At 44.1% G+C, this 21,073-nt stretch overlaps 3 protein-coding genes across 5 annotated transcripts in view; 1 reads left to right on the plus strand and 2 right to left on the minus strand.

Moving 5' to 3' along the window:
* Positions 1-7,290: 7,290 nt before the first annotated feature.
* Positions 7,291-9,779, minus strand: LOC130197191 (enoyl-CoA delta isomerase 1, mitochondrial-like). Of its 2 annotated transcripts, XR_008832398.1 has the most exons (4): positions 9,481-9,779; positions 9,276-9,397; positions 8,621-8,761; positions 7,291-8,099 (listed from the first exon to the last, which is right to left on the minus strand). XR_008832398.1 is itself a non-coding variant. In XM_056419739.1 (3 exons), the coding sequence occupies exons 1-3, from the start codon at positions 9,529-9,531 to the stop codon at positions 8,626-8,628; spliced, it is 309 nt and encodes a 102-aa protein (XP_056275714.1). In that variant the 5' UTR covers positions 9,532-9,779; the 3' UTR covers positions 8,448-8,625. The 2 variants fall into 2 exon arrangements, 1 of the variants encoding a protein (XP_056275714.1); XM_056419739.1 differs by lacking the exon at positions 7,291-8,099 and having other exon boundaries at positions 8,448-8,761.
* A 1,121-nt stretch (positions 9,780-10,900) lies between these two features.
* Positions 10,901-15,394, plus strand: rfk (riboflavin kinase). Its single transcript, XM_056418113.1, has 4 exons — positions 10,901-11,710; positions 12,875-13,026; positions 13,480-13,582; positions 13,793-15,394. Exons 1-4 carry the CDS (start codon positions 11,629-11,631, stop codon positions 13,963-13,965), a joined length of 510 nt encoding a protein of 169 aa, XP_056274088.1. The 5' UTR covers positions 10,901-11,628; the 3' UTR covers positions 13,966-15,394.
* Positions 15,395-16,479: 1,085 nt separating this feature from the next.
* The window catches only part of pcsk5b (proprotein convertase subtilisin/kexin type 5b), a 66,153-nt gene continuing 61,559 nt past the window's right edge, over positions 16,480-21,073 (minus strand). Inside the window, exons 30-38 of one of the 2 annotated variants that reach the window (XM_056418108.1) lie at positions 20,772-20,986; positions 20,009-20,251; positions 19,666-19,899; positions 19,408-19,588; positions 19,101-19,318; positions 18,765-18,865; positions 18,419-18,626; positions 17,729-18,010; positions 16,480-16,637 (exon numbers count right to left, since the gene is read on the minus strand). In XM_056418108.1, the coding sequence (XP_056274083.1) occupies positions 16,534-16,637; positions 17,729-18,010; positions 18,419-18,626; positions 18,765-18,865; positions 19,101-19,318; positions 19,408-19,588; positions 19,666-19,899; positions 20,009-20,251; positions 20,772-20,986 (1,786 nt within the window). In that variant the 3' untranslated portion in view covers positions 16,480-16,533. Of the gene's footprint in view, positions 18,011-18,418; positions 18,627-18,764; positions 18,866-19,100; positions 19,319-19,407; positions 19,589-19,665; positions 19,900-20,008; positions 20,252-20,771; positions 20,987-21,073 lie in introns of both variants that reach the window. The other variant, XM_056418107.1, reaches the window with a different exon arrangement.

Genomic DNA, 21,073 nt, shown 5'->3' on the forward strand with positions numbered 1-21,073 from the left:
CAAACGTTATTTGTTGAGGTGTGTCCGCGTGTCGGTTATAGTTCCGTGCGGTACCACGGTCGGAGAATCTTCCTCCGGTTTTATCTCCGCGAGGTGTCCCGGTGTTAGGGTTTAAGAAGAGACCGTGTTAACTGGCGACTTTGAACCGAACGGGTACCAGTGTTGCCGTAGTTCACTAGGACAGCTATAGGCCTACGTGTTATCTTCCTATTTTTAACAGCTGTCTGTAACTACGATACCATCGGACGCTTTCGGTTCAAAGTCGACAGTTAACACTGTCTCTTATTAAGCCGTAACACCTGCTCCATGGTTCCCCCACCCCCAGCATGCCGGGGGCTGTCGCTCTTGGAACTCGGCGATGAAGCGATAGCACGGCCCCCGAAACAAGAACACCGTCCGGAAGCTCTGGTTCATTCTGATGAAGAGCAAAGAAGAAATTTAAGAAAGACATAAGAAGGTTAAAGCTTTAAAATATTGAGAACCATACATTGTTAATGCTCACTTGATTTGATCAAGCTCATTAATTTGAGAAAGCATCATGTGTACGTCATCTTCAGACAAATCCATGTCGAGGTCCACCAGAGATTCATCATTCATCTCCATGGAGAAGTCACTGAGGCAGCTGGACAGGAACACAAATATTTAAATTGATGGGTTTTTTTTGCCAACAATGTGCATAATAATAATTTGTAATGTCTTTGTACCTTTTTTCTAGCTTCCCACAGATGTCCTGGGTGTTCGCGTCTCTCTTGAACTCGAGGAGGCGAGGGCAGGTCGTCCGCGCAGCGGTGACGACAAGCTGAATCTTCGGGTCGGATCCCCTCCAGCAGACAGAGGACCCGGTTCTCCGGCGTGAACACGTGAAGCGAGCTGACCGCCGGATTCTCCAGCGCATCCAGAAAGGACTCGAGCTTCTGCAGACCTCCCAGAGTGTCCTTCAGCACAGCAGCCAGCTCCCCCTCCAGCTCTGCACCCTGGCTGTCTGCGGTCACCTGGGTGGCCTTGCTCGCCATGTATTCCAAAAAGGCCTGAAATCGGCGCTCCGACTGCCTGACGTGGTCGATGGGTAAGTTGATGTGGCCGACCCGGTCTTTGATGTCCGTCATCATTTCCAACACTAAGTGACCTCAAAGACACTTAATGAATACAAAGAGACACTAAATGAATACAAAGAGACACTAAATCAACACAAAGAGACATTAAATGACCACAAAGAGACACTAAATCAACACAAAGAGACATTAAATGAAACAAAGAGACACTAAGTGACCTCAGAGACACTTAATGAATACAAAGAGACACTAAGTGACCTCAGAGACACTTAATGAATACAAAGAGACACTAAGTGACCTCAGAGACACTTAATAAATACAAAGAGACACTAAGTGACCTCAAAGAGACACTAAGTGACCTCAAAGAGACATTAAATGACCACAAAGAGAAAGGGAGTCTCCGCCGCCATCCTTGTTTCACATTGACTGCGTTCACCACGTGCATTTCAAGTGTTGGTTCAGAGAGGTGGAAAACACAGCGCTGTTTACTGATTCTCTCACACAGTTAAGTAAATCCTGCTCTTCAAAGTGAAGCCATCTCTGGCTGCTCAGACCAGCGCATGAATGTGTTCGGAGCACAGAGGAAAAGTGAGAACTAACGTCGGCGCAGCTGCCAAAGGACTTGAGAGTTTTGAAGGCTTTCCAAGGAGATCGTGATCATATTAGAGTTATTATATCTGCAGGTTAAAAAGAAACAAATGTTCCTTCTATGGTGAATCCCAGTGAACTCAATTTCCTAAGAAAGGTACCGAAGATGATATGAACACCGGCAGAAATATAAATGCTCGGTAGTACAATAACCGGTATATTACACTTGATGTGAAATAAACCGTCAAGAGACGGAGTTCAGCGACGCTGCTACTGAAGCTGCAGCTTTCAAGTGTTGCACCTCCTTCTGTTTTTATGGAGTGTGTGCGACTGATGTGAGCTTCTTGATGATGTTCAACTCATGAACTCTCTAAGACTCCAGCAAACTATAACACACACACACACACACACACACTCACCTTTCCAAACTTCACCTTCACACACCGGTCGATCCCGTACCTTGTGATTTAGGTCCATATCATGTTTGGTACAAATACAGGAAGTAACGTTCAGCCATTTGGAAATGAAAGGCAGGATTTTGCTTGATGATAATTAGTTGTATACAATGTGTTGTGAGCGTTTATGTATTGAATGACAACGCACTTTGTGTGTGTGTGTAAAGCTGTCGGCCATTGCGGTAAACCCCAAATATTATTTAATTTATTCTGTATGCTTTTACGTTGCGTCTCTGACATGATGTTTTTATTCTGTCCATTTTAACATTGTTCTCCCTTATTTTATTTGCTTTGTCTGTAGATGGTATTTGTAACCTTGTGTTTTTAGGTTTGTTCTTAACATCAGCATCATTGGGACTACAGATGAAAAATAGCCTCTTGGCTAACTCTGGCACATTTACTGAAATGTTTTTATCAATGTGCACTGTCCCTTATTAAATATACCCAGTATTATAAGAATAAAAGATCCCTGATTTATATTCTAAGCCTAGCTTATTTTCCTAACTTAAACCATGCAGTAGTTATGACACTGCAACGTGTGTGTGGCTGTCACGAGCACACGGGATCAATATTTGGTAATATCTTTTATTAAAGAGTGCAGACTGCCTCTGCTCTCCCGCTCCTCAGTCCCTACTGATTCTTTATAGACACACACACGCGCGCAGATTGGCCTCAACTGAGACCAATTAGACACCGTTCCCTGAACCACCCCCCCCCCCCCCCGCTCCACCCGCTCTGCAGCCGAGCCTCAAGACCCCCCGCTGCCACAGACACCTACAGATTGTAGAATCAGATAAAAAACTGTAACCCATGTGCGCCAGAAATAATCCGTGGTTTTGCTTTAATCCAGCATTGGCGTTCTTGTCTGATGACAGCGCGGTGACGTGCAGAAGCAGCTTCGTACGTCCTTCCCGCTGACTGGCGGCCGCTGCGTCACAAAGCCACACGGGCACATCAGAGTTCCAGCTGAACAAAGTGGAGCCGTTATGATATTTCTGGGGCCCCCGGAAGCTCAGTGGACCTCCTGCCGGGCGCTGATCGCTGCTCTTGGGAAGAAAATCACTTATTATTAATAATTCAGCGCAGCAGCCACTTCAATATCCGAGGCGGTGCTTTGTCCCCTCCGTCAGTCACAGCATCAGAGACGGGGAACGCGTTCCAGCAGGTGTCAGCCCGTTCATTCACGCTCGTGTGCGCCACTCCATTCAACAGATTACAGTCCTCTGTACCGTGAACCCTGAGCAACTCTTTATATCCATTCAATGAATGAACAACATCTCGGGGCAGATGTACGAAAGCGCACCTCTGTCCTCATTAAATATGCTTTTAGAGACTAACGTTGGTCTTCTTCAACATTATTTTGTCATCTTCTGTCTATAAGTGAATTATGATAATAATAATAATAATTCAGACTTCTATAGCGCTTTTCTAAATACTCAAAGACGCTTTACAGGGAACAAGAGACAAACAGAACAAAACAAAAAGAAAGCAGGCAGGCAAGACGAACAAAAACATAAAGAAAGGAAAACAAACTGGGGAAGCTGTATGAGTCGTATCGGGGTAAGGGTTTAGCAGTTGAAAGCGAGTTGGACGGGGTGTGTTTTGAGGGCTTGCTTAAATAATGGCAGGGTGGGACCCGATAACGGATTGAAATGTAATTCTACTTCAAAGTCCGCTAACAGTTCTGTTGTAAAGGACCCGACAGACAAACAGGATGTTTCTTCTGACCTTCTGTTTGTTGTTGGTCATGTGACGCGTTGCTGGAAGACAACGGTGGAATCAATGTGATGGAGGAGAGTCGGCGTTGTGTTGGAGGGCAGACGGCGTAGTTTAGTGTCATCTCTGGTGGGGACGAGACCACCTGGTGACCTGCAGCCAGAACAACCTGGAGCTCAACGCCTAAAGACAGTGGAGATGGTTGTGGATTCAGGAGGAATGCAGCCCCACCCGCCCTCTCATTGTGACTCGGAGTCCTTCCGCCATCATCACCCAGGACCTCAAGTGGGAGCTGAACATCGGCTCCATCACCAAGAAGGCCCAGCAGAGGATGTTCTTCCTGAGGCAACTGAGGAAACTCAACCTGCCAGGGAGAATGATGGTACAGGCCATCGTGAGTCCATAATCTGCTCCTCCATCACCGCTGGCACCCTGCCGAGAGGGTTATTGGCTGCAATCTGCCTCCTCCAGGTCCTGTTCACTTCCAGGTCACTGAAGCGGGCCAGAAAGATTGCGCTGTCCCTCCTCGGGAGGAGGCCCATCAGGACAAAGACCTCCCGCCACACCAAAGGAACCCGGGACTGACTGACTGTCACCCCCAGGACTACCACCTCTTCTTCCACCTTCCTCTCTCCTCCTTCTTCCCGCTCCTTCCTCTTCTTCCTCCTCCCTCCTCCTTCTTCTTCCCTCCTCCACACACGTCACTTTAACATGCACTTTAACTTGAGGCCTCCCCCACACACATGCCACTTTATTTACATGCACTTTAACTTAAACACTTAAACACACGCCACATGTAACATACACTTTTAACTAAAACACACATCACTTGAAGCACACACCCAAACACTTTCACATTATTTGTTGTCTTTCTGTCGTGTTGACTGTTGTTTGTCATGTCCAAATGTTGCACCTTCCGCCAAAAATTTGTGTAAACATTCCTGGCAATAAAACTGTTTCTGATTCTGATTCTGATTCTGATCTCAAATATTCTCAATCTCACTCAACGGGTCCTTACGATCTGTCAGGTTCGACATTAACGGAGCCCAATCGTCACGAGCAATTTAATTGCAGCCTATTTCTCACTCAATATTGGACCTCGTTGATCACTTTTTGTTTTATTGATGCACACCGAGGGTAGTGATGAGGGCTTGAAAGAAAGTGTTGCACACTTTCAATAGTTCCATCCATCCATTATCGTCCGCGTAGTCCGGGGGTCGGGTCGCGGGGGCAGCAGACCCAGCCGGCTGACCCAGACTTCCCTCTCACCCGCAACATTTTCCAGCTCATTCTGGGGGATCCCGAGGCATTCACAGGCCAGCCGGGAGATATAATCGTGCCTGGATAACCTCTAAAGGCAGGTGTCCAGGAGGCGTCCGAATTAAATACCCGAACCACTTTCAATTGTTGATCTTGAAAAAACATCATCGGAAGAAAAGAAAAGCAAAGAGAAACGTGGGGAAATAGGTTCCACATTGGAGAATATGAAAATGACCTCTGAAAGGAGTATCAGCAAAATGGTAGAAGAGATGTTGATGCTGGGTTTTCTGAGATTATGCAATTTTTAAAACGACCCAGATGGGATTCACATGAGCCAGAAGAAGAGTGTAGAGGGACAATAAACCTTGCATTGAATACGGCCTGTATTAAACTAAAGACTGATTACTTTTATTTAGAAAAATGAAGCAATTAAGCTTTTATTAATAAACACAATTTGTGATTCTTGGAACACAGATTTATTTGGTGCGGATGTCGTTGTGTGTGCCGATCGAACTGTATTGTTAACTCCACCATCAACTGTAAAGTCCCAACAGGAGGCCACTAAACTTTAAGTGGGCATTTGGCTGCGTTTCACTCGACGTTAACATCCACGTCTACACCACCTCCATCGCCACCTGTCTCTCTATCTTCACCGATTAGATCTTTTGTAAATACTTTGATCACCTCTGTTATTTCTGCTCTGAGCTCAGTGATCTCGTAGAAATCCTCCTGAACTGCTCCGGGGTTCAGCAGCAGGTGCCGTCCAGGAGCCGATTGCATAAAGAAACGCAATTTCCCAGTAAATCTGGCCCTGAATTTGAACAAAGAATGTCTTTATTACTGCATTTTATGCAGGATTATAAACAATAGATCCCCAAATCAGTGAGAGGGAAATAACGTGTGTTAATGCTGTGAGGACAACTCAACATTGTTTACATGAATTATTCCGTCGATTGTTTCTGCTCGATGAAATTCAGCCTGATCTGTGAAAGGAACTCGGCCTCTGAACAGGTGCGTTAACGGGACCACAGAAACAATGCCGATGGGAAGTGCATCGATCCGTGAATTATTAGTGCAGGGATCAGCACAGTTGTTTGATTTTCTGGTGTCATACTCAGAACTTCATTGAGGGCGGGTTGTCCGCCATAATCCTGTAGTCACACGTCATAGACATGAGACAGCCGCCTGCAGGACTGGAGCCCTCAGGCATTCTGTGAAAGCGAGTTGGACGGGGTGTGTTTTGAGGGCTTGCTTAAATAATGGCAGGGTGGGACCCGATAACGGATTGAAATGTAATTCTACTTCAAAGTCCGCTAACAGTTCTGTTGTAAAGGACCCGACAGACAAACAGGATGTTTCTTCTGACCTTCTGTTTGTTGTTGGTCATGTGACGCGTTGCTGGAAGACAACGGTGGAATCAATGTGATGGAGGAGAGTCGGCGTTGTGTTGGAGGGCAGACGGCGTAGTTTAGTGTCATCTCTGGTGGGGACGAGACCGCCTACAGGTGGGAGACGGACCACCTGGTGACCTGGTGCAGCCAGAACAACCTGGAGCTCAACGCTCTAAAGACAGTGGAGATGGTTGTGGATTTCAGGAGGAATGCAGCCCCACCCGCCCCTCTCATCCTGTGTGACTCCCCCGTCGACGCTGTGGAGTCCTTCCGCTTCCTGGGCTCCATCATCACCCAGGACCTCAAGTGGGAGCTGAACATCGGCTCCATCACCAAGAAGGCCCAGCAGAGGATGTTCTTCCTGAGGCAGCTGAGGAAACTCAACCTGCCAGGGAGAATGATGGTACAATTCTACACGGCCATCGTTGAGTCCATCATCTGCTCCTCCATCACCGTCTGGCACCCTGCAGCCACGGCCAAAGACAAGTGCAGGCTGCAGAGCATCATCCGCTCGGCCGAGAGGGTTATCGGCTGCAATCTGCCTTCCCTCCAGGTCCTGTTCACTTCCAGGTCACTGAAGCGGGCCAGAAAGATTGTCGCTGACCCCTTCCACCCTGGACACTCCTGTTCGAGTCCCTCCTCTGGGAGGAGGCTGCGTCCATCAGGACAAAGACCTCCCGCCACACCAAAAGTTTTTCCCGTCGGCAGTCGGGCTCATCAATGGAGCCCGGATCCCACTGACTGACTGTCACCCCAGGACTACCACCTCTTCTTCCACCTTCCTCTCTCCTCCTTCTTCCCGCTCCTTCCTCTTCCTCCTCCTCCTTCTTCCTCCTCCCTCCTCCTTCTTCTTCCCTCCTGGAGGCCTCCTCCACACACGTCACTTTAACATGCACTTTAACTTGAGGCCTCCCCCACACACATGCCACTTTATTTACATGCACTTTAACTTAAACACTTAAACACACGCCACATGTAACATACACTTTTAACTAAAACACACATCACTTGAAGCACACACCCAAACACTTTCACATTATTTGTTGTCTTTCTGTCGTGTTGATTGTTGTTTGTTTGTCATGTCCAAATGTTGCACCTTCCGCCAAAAAAAATTCCTCGTTTGTGTAAACATTCCTGGCAATAAAACTGTTTCTGATTCTGATTCTGATTCTGATCTCAAATATTCTCAATCTCACTCAACGGGTCCTTACGATCTGTCAGGTTCGACATTAACGGAGCCCAATCGTCACGAGCAATTTAATTGCAGCCTATTTCGCGGCTTTAAGCGGCGTTCTCACTCAATATTGGACCTCATTGGTCACTTTTAGTTTTATTGATGCACACCGAGGGTCGTGATGAGGGCTTGAAAGAAAGTGTTGCACACTTTCAATAGTTCCATCCATCCATTATCGTCCGCTTAGTCCGGGGGGTCGGGTCGCGGGGGCAGCGGACCCAGCCGGCTGACCCAGACTTCCCGCTCACCCGCAACATTTTCCAGCTCATTCTGGGGGATCCCGAGGCGTTCACAGGCCAGCCGGGAGATATAATCGTGCCTGGATAACCTCTAAAGGCAGGTGTCCAGGAGGCGTCCGAATTAAATGCCCGAACCACTTTCAATTGTTGCTCTTGAAAAAGACCTGAGGGCCAAAACATCACCAGAAGAAAAGAAACATGGGAAAATAGGTTCCACATTTGAGAATATGAAAATGACCTCTGAAAGGAGTATCAGCAAAATGGTAGAAGAGATGTTGATGCTGGGTTTTCTGAGATTATGCAATTTTTAAAACGGCACAGATGGGATTCACATGAGCCAAAAGAAGAGTGTAGAGGGACAATAAACCTTGCATTGAATACGGCCTGTATTAAACTAAAGACTGATTACTTTTATTAAGCAATTAAGCTTTTATTAATAAACACAATTTGTGATTCTCGGAACACAAATTGATTTGGTACGGATGTCGTTGTGTGTGCCGATCAAACTGTAATTTTAACTCCACCATCAACTGTAAAGTCCCAACAGGAGGCCACTAAACTTTAAGTTTGCATTTGGCTGCGTTTCACTCGACGTTAACATCCACGTCTACACCACCTCCATCACCACCTGTCTCTCTTTCTCTCCATCTTCACCGATTAGATCTTTTGTAAATACTTTGATCACCTCTGTTATTTCTGCTCTGAGCTCAGTGATCTCGTAGAAATCCTCCTGAACTGCTCCGGCGAGCTCGTCTGGGGGTTCAGCAGCAGGTGCCGTCCAGGAGCCGATTGCATAAAGAAACGCAATTTCCCAGTAAATCTGGCCCTGAATTTGAACAAAGAATGTCTTTATTACACGTCACTTGCATTTTGGAAGCGACAATGCAGGATTATAAACAATAGATCCCCAAATCAGTGAGAGACGAACGTGGAAATAACGCGTGTTCCGTAAATGCTGTGAGGACAACTCGTAAACATTGTTTGGACGTCCTCGTTCATGTGCACGCCCAGATGGAGTCGGCTGCACATCATGAATTATTCCATCGATTGTTTCTGCTCGATGAAAATCAGCCTGATCTCACACAAACGCGTGAAAGGAACTCGGCCTCTGAACAGGTGCGTTAACGGGACCACAGAAACAATGCCGATGGGAAGTCAATCGGGATCCTTTGTCGTGGCGGACACATGAGACACGCCCGCCGTACCCCTCGAGCATCGCTTTAGGTCGTGGCGTGGACGCCGTGGCGGTTCCCACTCCGTTACGCGTGTAGCGTGAATTATTAGTGCAGGGGATCAGCACAGTTGTTTGATTTTCTGGTGTCATACTCAGAACTCCTTACCAAAAAGGCGCCACGATGCCCAGCTGCGTCTCATTGAGGCCGACGCTGTGACGCGGGTTGTCCGCCATAATCCTGTAGTCACACGTCATAGACATGAGACAGCCGCCTGCAGGACTGGAGCCCTGCGGAGGGAGGGACAAGGTAGGCTACCAGGCATTCTGTGAAAAACATGTGATTTACCAAGTTTCTAAAGATGTTTGCGTACATTGATTGCAGCTATGGTGACCATGCTGGAGCCGTAGAGTTTCAGCCACATCTCCTGAACAACTCTTCAGAACTCTCCATAGCGCTCTGGACTCTTCCCGTACATCTCCATGATGTCCAGGCCGGCTGAGAACACCTTGGGCTGGCTCTGGATTAAAAAGAGTATTTATTTGAATGCAACTCCAAATATGTAATGCAATGCAAACACGGAGCACAAAGCAAAGACTGCACCGAGGTGAGGATGAGGCCTCGGCAGCTCTTATCCAGCAGACTTTATTGGCTCCACCTCTCCGAAAAGTGCAAAAGATGATCTGTTACAAATTTTTCAGTGCTTTGGTCACCACTCCACTTTTTTTATTTTAGGTGAGTTGTTTCCTCCGGGAGCGGCGTGAGAGTTGCATTCTCTGCCTGCATGACTGCTGCAGGAGGAGGGAGGAAGAAGAAGAAACCTGCACATACACATACATACACACACACACTCATGTACACACACACAGTGTGATGTTGATGAAGATCTGTGAGTACAAAACAAAAACACCAGCCACGCAAATCACAAATATATCAAGTTTACGGTTTATTACAAACTTATTACAGACTTATTATTGTTTCCAAAAGGTGTTTTCAATTTTATATACAATAATATGTTAAAATAAGGTTCAGTTTTTTAAGTTTTCATGATGTTATCATGAACAAGAGATGACAAATACAACACAATAACAATAAAATATAAATATTAATATAATAATATTATTAATAATATTAAATTGAATTTTCTCCCAATCCGCAGTGATATCTCATCAAAATAATCCTGGGCCTAGCAGAGGTCACCAATAACAAGACTGCATTGTAATTTCTATCAAGAAAGTTAAGGATTTGCTTTAAATAAAATTCAAATATTGGCATAATATTAATTATATTTATTTTTTGCTAACTTTAAATTGGATTCATTCAAAATCCGCACGGTAATATCTCATGAAAATAATCATGGGGCTAGCAGAGGTCACTAATAACAAGACTGCAGTGTAATTTCTTTCAAGAAATGTAAGGATCTGCTTTAAAGAAATATCAAATATTGGAAATATATTAATATTATTTTCTTTATGAAGTGCTTTCATTTAGAAATCAAATGTCAGAATGTCTTGATTATCTCTGGATGACACCTTGAGGTAGTCTACCATGAATCAGAAGTGAACATATTTTATAACTACGCACCATTTTGTTCGAAATCTATTCTGAAATTAGACACATATTTGCGCATGAATGTGATTTTCTTTATCTTTTATTTTGAAATATTAAATCAGAATATCCCAATATTGGAATAATTACTTTCTTTCATTCAATGTATTCATCATTCATACCATTCATGATTTTTCATCTCTTCATTTAGTTTAATCTATCACTATATCTGTATTTAAAGGCGTGTTTCGTCATATCACGTTCACTCTTATTTTGAAAACAGTTTTCACACACTCGCACCGTAATGCCTGGTATATACGTGTACTGAAAAATATCGGGCGGGCTAGCTTGACTGTGTTTTCCGAAGTGGCGGCTGGCTTGACCGCAGTCCTTGTCGGGTAACAAAACATCCAGATGAAAAGATGCAGTCTATTCACATAGATGTGTCAAAGGACGCCTCATTTGTAGCTGAATATTTTCCGACGACATTTGAACGCAACACGTAACGCCGAGTGCACGCGGCCAATGACGTCGGCAGAAACGTTAACGAAATGTATGTGTACACACATGTAATCATTTCCGCCTGCCTGTGAGATCTTCACTATTGCCGCCACGCCGTGAGCGGACCGAACCCGAGCGGAACCGGGGCGGTCATCTTCTGAGTGCTGAGCAATCGACACCTTTCGACCACTTCGTTTCCGGGCCCGGGCCCCTCTGTGGGAGACATCGGTAGCTAACTTAGCTAGCATAGCTGGTGAACTTTACCCGTCGCTGCTGAGTGAGCGACGGTCGACTTTATTTAGCGAGCGAGCTGTGGCCAAATACGAGGACGGGTTTTGAACTCTACGATTTCAGTGTTGCTAACTGTCGAAGAGTCGCTACTGGCCGATCTGTCGGTCGACGTCCCTGCATCATTAGAGGTCATTCTGTTGCGTCTATCGAGCCAGCTGTAACCGGGAAGCTAGCGCGAGTCATGAAGAGCCTTCCGTATTTCAGCCGGGGAGAGGTCATCCGAGGCTTCGGCAGAGGAAGCAAGGAACTTGGAATCCCCACTGGTGAGTCGGTCGTCTGCCATTAATCGGTATGAAATTCTGAGTAACGTTGGCCTCCGTAGATGACGTATTTCAGTAACTTCACCAGACGGAACTAGAGTAACGTAACATGGTTTAACGTTGTCAGTCCGTTGTTGTCGTAGTTACTGACAGCTGCTGAAAGTAGAAAGAGAACACGTAGCTGCCCTCGTGAATGCCGTATTATTTAATTTGTATCGTATATATGATTATGTATATTACAGGGGTTGACACTGTAGTACAAAATTAAACCAAGCGGCATTCGCGAGGACAGATATACGTGTTCTCTAACCTATTTTTCGAACGGCCGTCGTATTTACGACAACAACGTTGAAAAGTCGCCAGTTAACAGGGTCGCCTGTTGAACCGTAACACCGGGATGTGAAGGACATGTCTGCCAGGCTCCACATTCAGAACTATATCGATGACTGTTGACGACGACGACACCTTGTTAGAAACACGACACCGTCGTGCGTGCTCGTTGCGTAACAGTTACGCAACGAGCACGCACCTTTTTTGTTTATTTGTTGGACTGCTGGTTGAACTTGATGGATGATCTATCTGTTCACAGAAACGACAGCGTTGTCCAGAATTGTGTACCTAGACGGGAGTATACATTTCTGGAAAACGCTGTCATATTTCAATGAAAGTGAAGTTAGTTTATCCTGATTCAGGACAGCTGTTTATAGGTGGGACCTTCAGTGCTTGAGGGCATTGTTTTTTCACTAAATATGGGTTCAGACTATTTTGATGTTAAATCAGGCATAAGTAGTAATATTGAGATAAAGTTTACATTTACACAATTGAAAATACTGTGGGACGATACCCCATTTCATGAAGATCCCGTTTAAACTCAAACAGGTTTATTGACTTGTCTCAACAAGGATGCACACATTGAGGACATTTAAAGCATTTTTAAAGATGTTTGTTTAGTCAATGTTTGCTTGTACAGAAGAGGTTTGTGTCTATTCAAACGGTGAAGACATTGCCAAAAGTACCCAGGGTGTTACCCACTATTCATTTCAATCAATGTGAAGGAAAACAAATGTGTGGATTCATTTCTAGCCTTGGATATCCTAACAAGCCGTTGCGATGTTTCTCCATGTAGTTCTCTGGTTTATAAAATCCCTTCCTTTCTCCCATCTCCAGCCAACTTTTCTGATGCAGTGGTGGACACTCTTCCAGGAGATATAGGCACAGGGATCTACTACGGCTGGGCCTGTGTCGGTAATGGAGAAGTCTATAAGATGGTGATGAGCATTGGCTGGAACCCTTACTACAAAAACACCAAGAAGTCCATGGTCAGTACAAGAAAAGCAACATTTACGGCAAACCGCTTGGAGTTTTAGTCAGAAATGAAGCGTGCATGTTGAAAATCTATTCATAAGATGTTTATTAGTTATTTACAATCCAGGTTTAAAGGCAATGACTGTATGGTCACATGGCCATGGTCACACTAGGAATTGTATTTCCCCCAATTATTATATTTTGAACATTTCTGCAACACATTCCAAGACATTTCTTGCAACAATGTTACACTACAAGTATTTGGCAAAAAAAAGTCATGTATTTTTTTTTTTTATATAGGTCTTGCAGCTGTTTTCAACATGATCATACACACTTTATTTATTTTGAAACTCCCTTATTTTGTTAATTTCCCATCCCTTTAATTGTATTCTGGTTTGACAACACAAGAGCAGTGTTGACTGTATGACAGCAGCAGGACTCTTATTCGTTGTGCTTTCCCCGCCTAGGAGACTCATGTGATTCACACATTCAAAGAGGATTTTTATGGGGAGATTCTCAGTTGCGTCATGGTGGGCTACATCCGTCCAGAGAGAAGCTACAGCTCACTGGGTAAGACACCCCTCCCTCCCTCCCTCCCTCCACTGTATTGGCATGACCATAACACAATGCAGCATTTCCAAAGCACTTTACAAATGTTGACAATTCTGGCTCGCTCCTATTTTTTTGTCATTCCCCCTCTTCCTCTTCACTTGTTGTTCTTCTCTTTACATCCGACTTATTTTCTGCAAGTTTTTATCTCTTTTTTTCTGTTCCTAACAGAAGCACTCATTGAAGCCATAAACAACGATATTGAGGAGGCCAAGATGAAGCTGGAGCTCCCAGAGCATCTCAAACTGAGAGACGACAACTTCTTCACCAGCGCTCCCAGCCCGCCGTTGGATCTGCCCCCCACCAGCGCATCCACATCACAGACTATTATGAATGGTCACTGACAGCTGGCTGGGACTGTAGCACTTTGTTCACACATCCACACACACACACCAGAAAAAGACCACGTTTTCTTTCCACACAGTGTATGTGTTAATTAAACGACAACGCCTCATTCTGAGATCACTTAGCTGCCATTATGTCTGCTTATGGACATACTCTAAAACAACCCATCTTTTTTTTCTTTTCTTTTTCTCTACTGTTTAATAACTTCCTGTATTGCTTTGTTCCAGACAGCCAATCACTTAATCTATCTTTATTTGTATATATCCACAACAGAGATGGCCTCTGTATATAATGGAAGACACAAATGGTCCATACTAAACTCTTGCCAAGGTCGAAAAAAAGATACTAATGTGACACTTTTTTTCTGTATCGGAGAGGGCATTATTATCTGTAACAAAAACCCTGGTCAAACTGTTGATGAATATGCAAACATTTAGCTAAATGCAAGTCATGTGTGACGACGGGGACATTAAATTATTAATGTAAATTCAACAATTTTAAAATCTGTCTTATTTCCCTCAAGAAAAATCTTTCCCTTGTGAGACACACGCCCTGTACTGTTTATCACTGCCCTTCAATGGATGACCTTAATACTTTGGACCAGAGACTGATTGTTTTTAAGGATATATATATATATTTTCAATGCATTAGCTTTCTGGGTTTAAGTGGTACTCTTTTGATGCGAAATATCCTTCTAGTTTTCTCAGTCAAGGAATGCAGGCTGGATGAGCGAGCACATTCTTATGCACGTCTGTTACGTAGTGTCATTTCTTTTTCTCTTTTGATCTCTGCAAAAGGCAGCAGTCTTTGAAATGTATAAACTCTTGATTTCTACCATAAATATTTAAAAGCAGGTTCATGCATTGCACAGTAACCTAACATTTGCAAAATATTGATCTTCATTAGACTCCTTTGTTCATAGGGTTTTTCAAAGAACATAAAAACATGATTGTGCTTTACATGGTTTGCTTGGGTCTGTTTGTGTATGTGCACTGCTAGGTTTTACAAAAAAAATGGCACGCAATATGTTGATTTCTTCAAACCCCTGTAAATTGTTATTAATAAATGAAATCTGAGTCTAGATATGTAATTTGGGATTTGGTCTATTTTAAATTAAAGTGTTATTTAGAAAGATGTGAAAAATATGACTGCAGTCCTGAAACAGTAGCTATGTTCATCTCCAAAGAAGTCTTTCCGGGTACCTTTCTATTCTGTATGGTAGTTTGTGTAAGTTTCCTTTTTTAGAAATTTGCTGGAAAATGAAAGAATGAATCCAGGAAGCAGTTCATCACTGTATTCATGACAACTGCACTTCTGTGAAAAGCTTTTATTTCATGCTGAATGCTACAGTATCCATTATATTCATCTTCTAAAGCACTTAGTGTACAAAGTACAACATTATACAATAAACTTGAATGTAACTTTGAATTGCCATGTCTTGCTTCTTTAAACCTGTCTGACTTTAAGAGGGCTGCTTTCATAATACCGACACTTGTGATTACGCTGCGATAGGGTTGAATGTTTTTCAAGGTCATTTGTTCTTATCAATCGAATTGTAAACAATAGTTTCTATCTCAAAAACATTTCCACACACACTTTAGTTTCGATCATTCACATTTCAAGAGATATCCATTTGACCAAAACAGAATTACGTTCCATTACTCATTCTGACGTAGTCCACAAATATCAGATCCTCTTTGACCAAGTGTCAATAGTAAAAATGTCCAAAAAAGGAGTGACTGATGATCGGTTCAGGGTTTGTGCGTGCGTATTGGAGGAGCCAAGAGGAAATGTAAAGTCCAACAGGGGTAAATATGAAACAGTTCTGTGTTCTTCAAGTGGGGAGACCAGAGCGACACGCAGTTCCAATCCAATATCACAGGAGCCAAGAGGTGTCAATAACCCCTCTGCTTGCTGGGTCTCCCACTCCCACTCTGATGTCTCTCATCCTCTGTCCGCCGTTAAGGAGCCGACTGGTTGTTTTTGGCTCATGCTACAAAGTCTAGAATGAGATAAGAAACTGGACTCAACCTGCTCTCCTGGGGATTCAGCATAAAGGTCGTGATGAGAAGACAACTTCACGTTGATGAGTCATAAGTTGACAAGTGAGCCTGGGGATGTCGGTGCTTAAGCACCTTAGTAATTAGAACAACTCTGAACCTAAAAGATGTCTTTCGGTAATTTCAGTGAGTAAATTCAGATTTATCTCTAACGGGTCTTCCTTTTCAATGTGTGTGAGAATACTAAATTACATAGAAAACAATAACAGGGATGTTGTGAAAGCCCCTTGGGACAGATGAGGAACCAGCTAAATTAAGATTGCATTTACGTCATTCAACATACATCCAAGAATGATTTAAAAGTAGTTTAGACGAAATCAACTCCGTCACGTAACACAATCACACATATAGGCCAACACCAACATGGTACTAAGCTCAACATTTACAGGGAACAGCTCCCCTTTAACTCAGCTCTTTGCATCAGTAGGTACATTTCAGACACAAATGTTCATCCAAAGTGCACACTCCAACTTTATTATGAAACAATGATTCACAGCAAGTTTCAACTCAACCAATCACAGAGACCAATCTTAATTGTTTATTATTTTCCAGTGTGTGGGATGCAAACCTCTTATTGTCCCGGTGAAGGCAAACACTTAACTGGTGGAGACCTAAAAGAACAATTTCCTGCTAAATTAACATGTTTTGAGTATTAATCTGAGAACATGCAGATGCCAGCATTTTACTGTGGCTTAAACAAGACAAAACCAGTTGGAAAATATCTCTCTCTGTGTAAACTAACCCAAACAGAACCCCACAAGGTTGTTACTTCACTGTAAAGTTTGCTTTGAATATATTGGTGACTCCTGCAGTGCGATACAAAGTCCAACTCAATTCAAACAGTAATGTTACCACCGATTAATCTGAGTTTCATTCCAGATGATCCCGAAACAGAGGGCTTATATTACGTTAACACTCATTCCCAACGTGAAGTTAACTGAGTTGTAATAACAGAATGTAATGTGCAATTAACTGTAGTCTTTAATTTGTCACTGTGTTGAAAATTCAAAGATAAAATCTGCTCATTTTAACTAATATAAAGGTGTTTGTAAGATTGTTTTTTTTAAAATATCAATATCAATAGAGAATGATTTCCGTATCATTTTATGTTGTTCTTCAAATTATATTTTTTCTCGACGGTAAAATGTTTTCTAGAAAATGTAAACAAACACATGAATATGATTGTCAGCACATATACAACTTTTCCAGAGGTTTGTGGTTCAAAAAATTAATCAACTCTTCATCCCAATGAACGGAATAGGTTACATAATCCAACAGGAAACCAACATGATTGATGTGGAAATGTTATAACATTAAAATATTGATTAGGAACTGTCTGGATTACTAAAGTGTCTTTGAAATGTAATATAATTAAAATAATGGAGAAATTGTCACCATCCTTCTCCAAAGACCAAAGTGCCAACATGATCTGAAGAGATCCAACTCTTTAAAAAATATTTAAATGGACATTCCACGTCTGAGGAATGATGAAAAACAAAGTTCACAACACGTTTAGACTGAAACGATACGGCAGGCCGAGCTACTCTCCTCCACTCAGGGCTTTCTTTTCAACTGTATGAATAGCTCTCGTCATCGTACTCAAGCTCAATCTCGTCATCATCCAACAGTCCGTACTTAAACTTCCGATACACTGTCCCATCTTGTCCCATGTACACAATATCTTCGTCATCATCTTCCTCACCTTCCTCACATTCACCGATTCGATCGCTGTACTCCCCAAATGAAGAGGTGGGGGGTTGTGAGGCAATGCGCCGACTGGTGTCCAGTTTCTCATAGCCTCCCGCTTTGGTGTTGGATGCAATGGCAAGTGATCGATACCGAGCGTTGAGGAAGAGGAAGACCCCACTGCCCACTGAGAGGATAAGCACAACACAGGCCAGGACAAGGAGCTTGGCGGTGCTGCCTTGAGCCTCCATGTCTTCAAGACGTCTCATCACAAAGTTGACACCAAGGACGCACTCCTCTGAGAAGAAGGACATAGAGCACACCATTAGGTCACTCCAAATAAGAAATGTGCTATGTATACTGGGTTTGTCTGGCATGAGTGTTTTTTACAAGACTTGTTTTAGTTGAATGGCGTCTTGTCTTTCATGGCCCTAAGGCCTTTTTTGTAGAAGCAACATATTTCCATCGTTTCCAAGTAGTGGAAGCTATATTTGGAATGGGAGATGAAACTCATGTCTATGCAGTGGGAAGGCTATCAATTAGATCAATTACAAAGGGGGATAACCATTGGCAATTGTATGCCCTGAAGGGAAAGTGTGACTGATGAATCCCAAGCAAGTAAACACTATTTTCCAGGAGCAAGTCTCAATCCAGTGTGTATCTGTGCGGGTTTGAAAAGACTATTCCAGAGGGGGTTCTGGTTTACCTTGTGACGCCTTGCAGTCACAGCACTCCCTGGGTATCGGTTCATCATCACGGCGGGTCTCATTTCCACAGCAGGTCAAGCAGCGACCATCAAACAGGATCTCGAGTGCGGGGCACACTGTGCAGCTCGACATGCTGGGACCCCGGCAGTCAACGCAGGCCGGGTCACATGCCTTGCAGTTCGGCTCATCACTCTCTGACTCAGAGCCCTAAAGAAACATTATAATTTGTCACACTGCAGACTGAACGTCACACATTTTTAAGAGCAGCCTTGGGCTGCAGCTATATGTCCAATATATTATTATTGTTTCCCAAGAGCAAATTCAGCAACACACAAGCTCTCTCACCTGGGAAGTGGCATAGAAGCCCACGAGACATCTGGATACACAGATGCCTCCCATAAACGTGTAGCCTTCATAACAGGACTGACAGGCCAGAGCGCCCTTATCTGGAAGGAGATAATGTCATCACATGGCTGAGCTGCAATTTGCCGATTAAAATCATATCAATAGATGCAGTAGACGTCTGCATAGTCGGGTGGTGGCTATGAAAATAGTAGCCAAGGGGGTCTTAGAAACTGTGACATTATTCATGCTCAATTAAAAGGAAATATTTTCAAAACACAGTTCCCCACACAAAAAAAAGAAGCACGTCAGAAATAAGCCATGACAGGCTTCCTTTACCACTGCAGGTTTTGCAGGTGGGGTGACACTGGTGGCAGGTCTTGGAGCGGCTGTGTTGGTAGAAGCTTGAAGGGCAGCTCCGCAGGCACTGCCCCCCCCGCCCCAGGTAGACGTAGTCCTCCCGACAGCTCAGACAGTTTCTGTTACCGCGACCCCCACACTGGCTACAAGAGGGGTCACATTGCTCACACGCCATGGTGGTGGTGTTGCCAAAGTGACTGACGAGGAGAGAGGATATCAGTTTAGTTTGCGAGGTTCTTCAACGAAAAATAAGAAAGCGTTTTGTGCGCCTGTGTGCTCTTTGAACCTCTCTGAACAGGTTTCCACGCAGCTGCTTCCCTGCTTGAAGAATCCAGATTGACAGTCGACACACTGCACACTGTGACGGCCGACACATGACTGACAGCTGAAGTGACAGCGTTCACACACACGTTCGTCTTTGTCCTCTGCATAGTGACCCACAGAACACTCCTGTACACACGTGTTGTCTAATGGGAACAAAGTTACACATTTAAAAAACAAGAAGTTCACATTAGTTGGATAAAAAGCTATTGGTCGAACGTACTCATGAGGAAGTGTGGCTCGTTGCAGCTGAGGCAGCGGTCTTTGCTCGGTCCCGAACAGCGATGACAGAGTTTGTGACACTCTTGGCACTGCCCATTATGATCCATGTACGAGCGCAAAGAGCACTGACTGAACCACACACAGTGCCCGCTGGCATCTCTACGCCTGTGGGTATCGCAGCTGAGGCACGATGAGGGCTGATGCCCTGAGCAGGTCAGACATGACCGGTCACAATCTAGGAAAATAAAAAGCAATGAGACACAGGCCGAGAATAAATCCTGAATTGATAGAGTAGAGCTGTGTTTGATTTTTGCATGATTAATATAAACGTGCACCTTCCCTACCTCTGCATTCATTGGTAGTCGCGTCATAGTAAGTGCTGTCGGGACACTTAGCCAGACACTCTCCATTGTAACGGACAGCTTTCGGGTTACGACACACATCGCAGTCATCAAAGCTCGGCCCGTCACAAGAGGCACAATCAGCATGGCAATGCACACACTCCTGTGGGTTCTCGCTGGCAAAGTAGCCGTTGGGACAATCATCCAAACACTTCCCCTCAAGGAGGAAGTAGTACTGAGCACATGCTGGAAGAGAAACACATTTGTAATTCTTCATCCTCTCAGGCAGCCCCAACTATTTCTCATCCTGGCTTGTCCTTCTTATCCACTTTTTACTTCTATAACAAGAAGCCGTCATGGATAAAACACTTGTTTGTGTTTACCAACAACGCTAACACTACAGACATAATCGAATGAGAGTATATATGTAGGAAAAACCGTGTCATGTCAATATAGGACTTCGACTAAAGATACACTGACCCAATGTTTCCCTTATTCTTCAACGTCTTCTCTCTAATGTCTCTTGTATTCCTCCATCCTTCTTCTCATCTGATTCTCCTCAGTCAATCTTAGATTTAAACTTCATGGCTGAACTATTTGTAGTCTATTGAGCAGAGAACAATCTCTCCTTCCTCCTCATCTCCCTTCTCCTCTGTTCAGATACTTCAACACTAAACTGAGTGACCTTTTAAAAAGGCTCTTCTTTAAACCTCCTCTCCACATCTTCCATTTCTCTACTCTCCACTGCGACACCCAGCGTACTTACTCTTACACAGGCCATCTTGACTGCACACTCCACAGTGAGCTGCACAGCGGTGGCATTCGGTCTCGGTTGCGTAATAGTCCTCTGGACAGTGAGACCTGCAGGAGCGGTCCAGCAGCAAATACTGTTTCTCACAGCTCAGACAGTGAGAGGAATTTCCCTGGCAGGATGCACACCCTGGCACACACGGCTGGCATACACCACCTTGAGGAAACCCTCTAGGGAAGGAGAGGAGAGAATAAGGTATCATTAATATAGTATGATGGTGTGTGTTCATGTGCAAGTCAAGAAATGTGAAAACAGAA

The sequence above is a fragment of the Pseudoliparis swirei genome, chromosome 7 (genome assembly GCF_029220125.1).
Source record: "Pseudoliparis swirei isolate HS2019 ecotype Mariana Trench chromosome 7, NWPU_hadal_v1, whole genome shotgun sequence".
NCBI classification, from domain to species: Eukaryota; Metazoa; Chordata; class Actinopteri; order Perciformes; family Liparidae; genus Pseudoliparis; species Pseudoliparis swirei.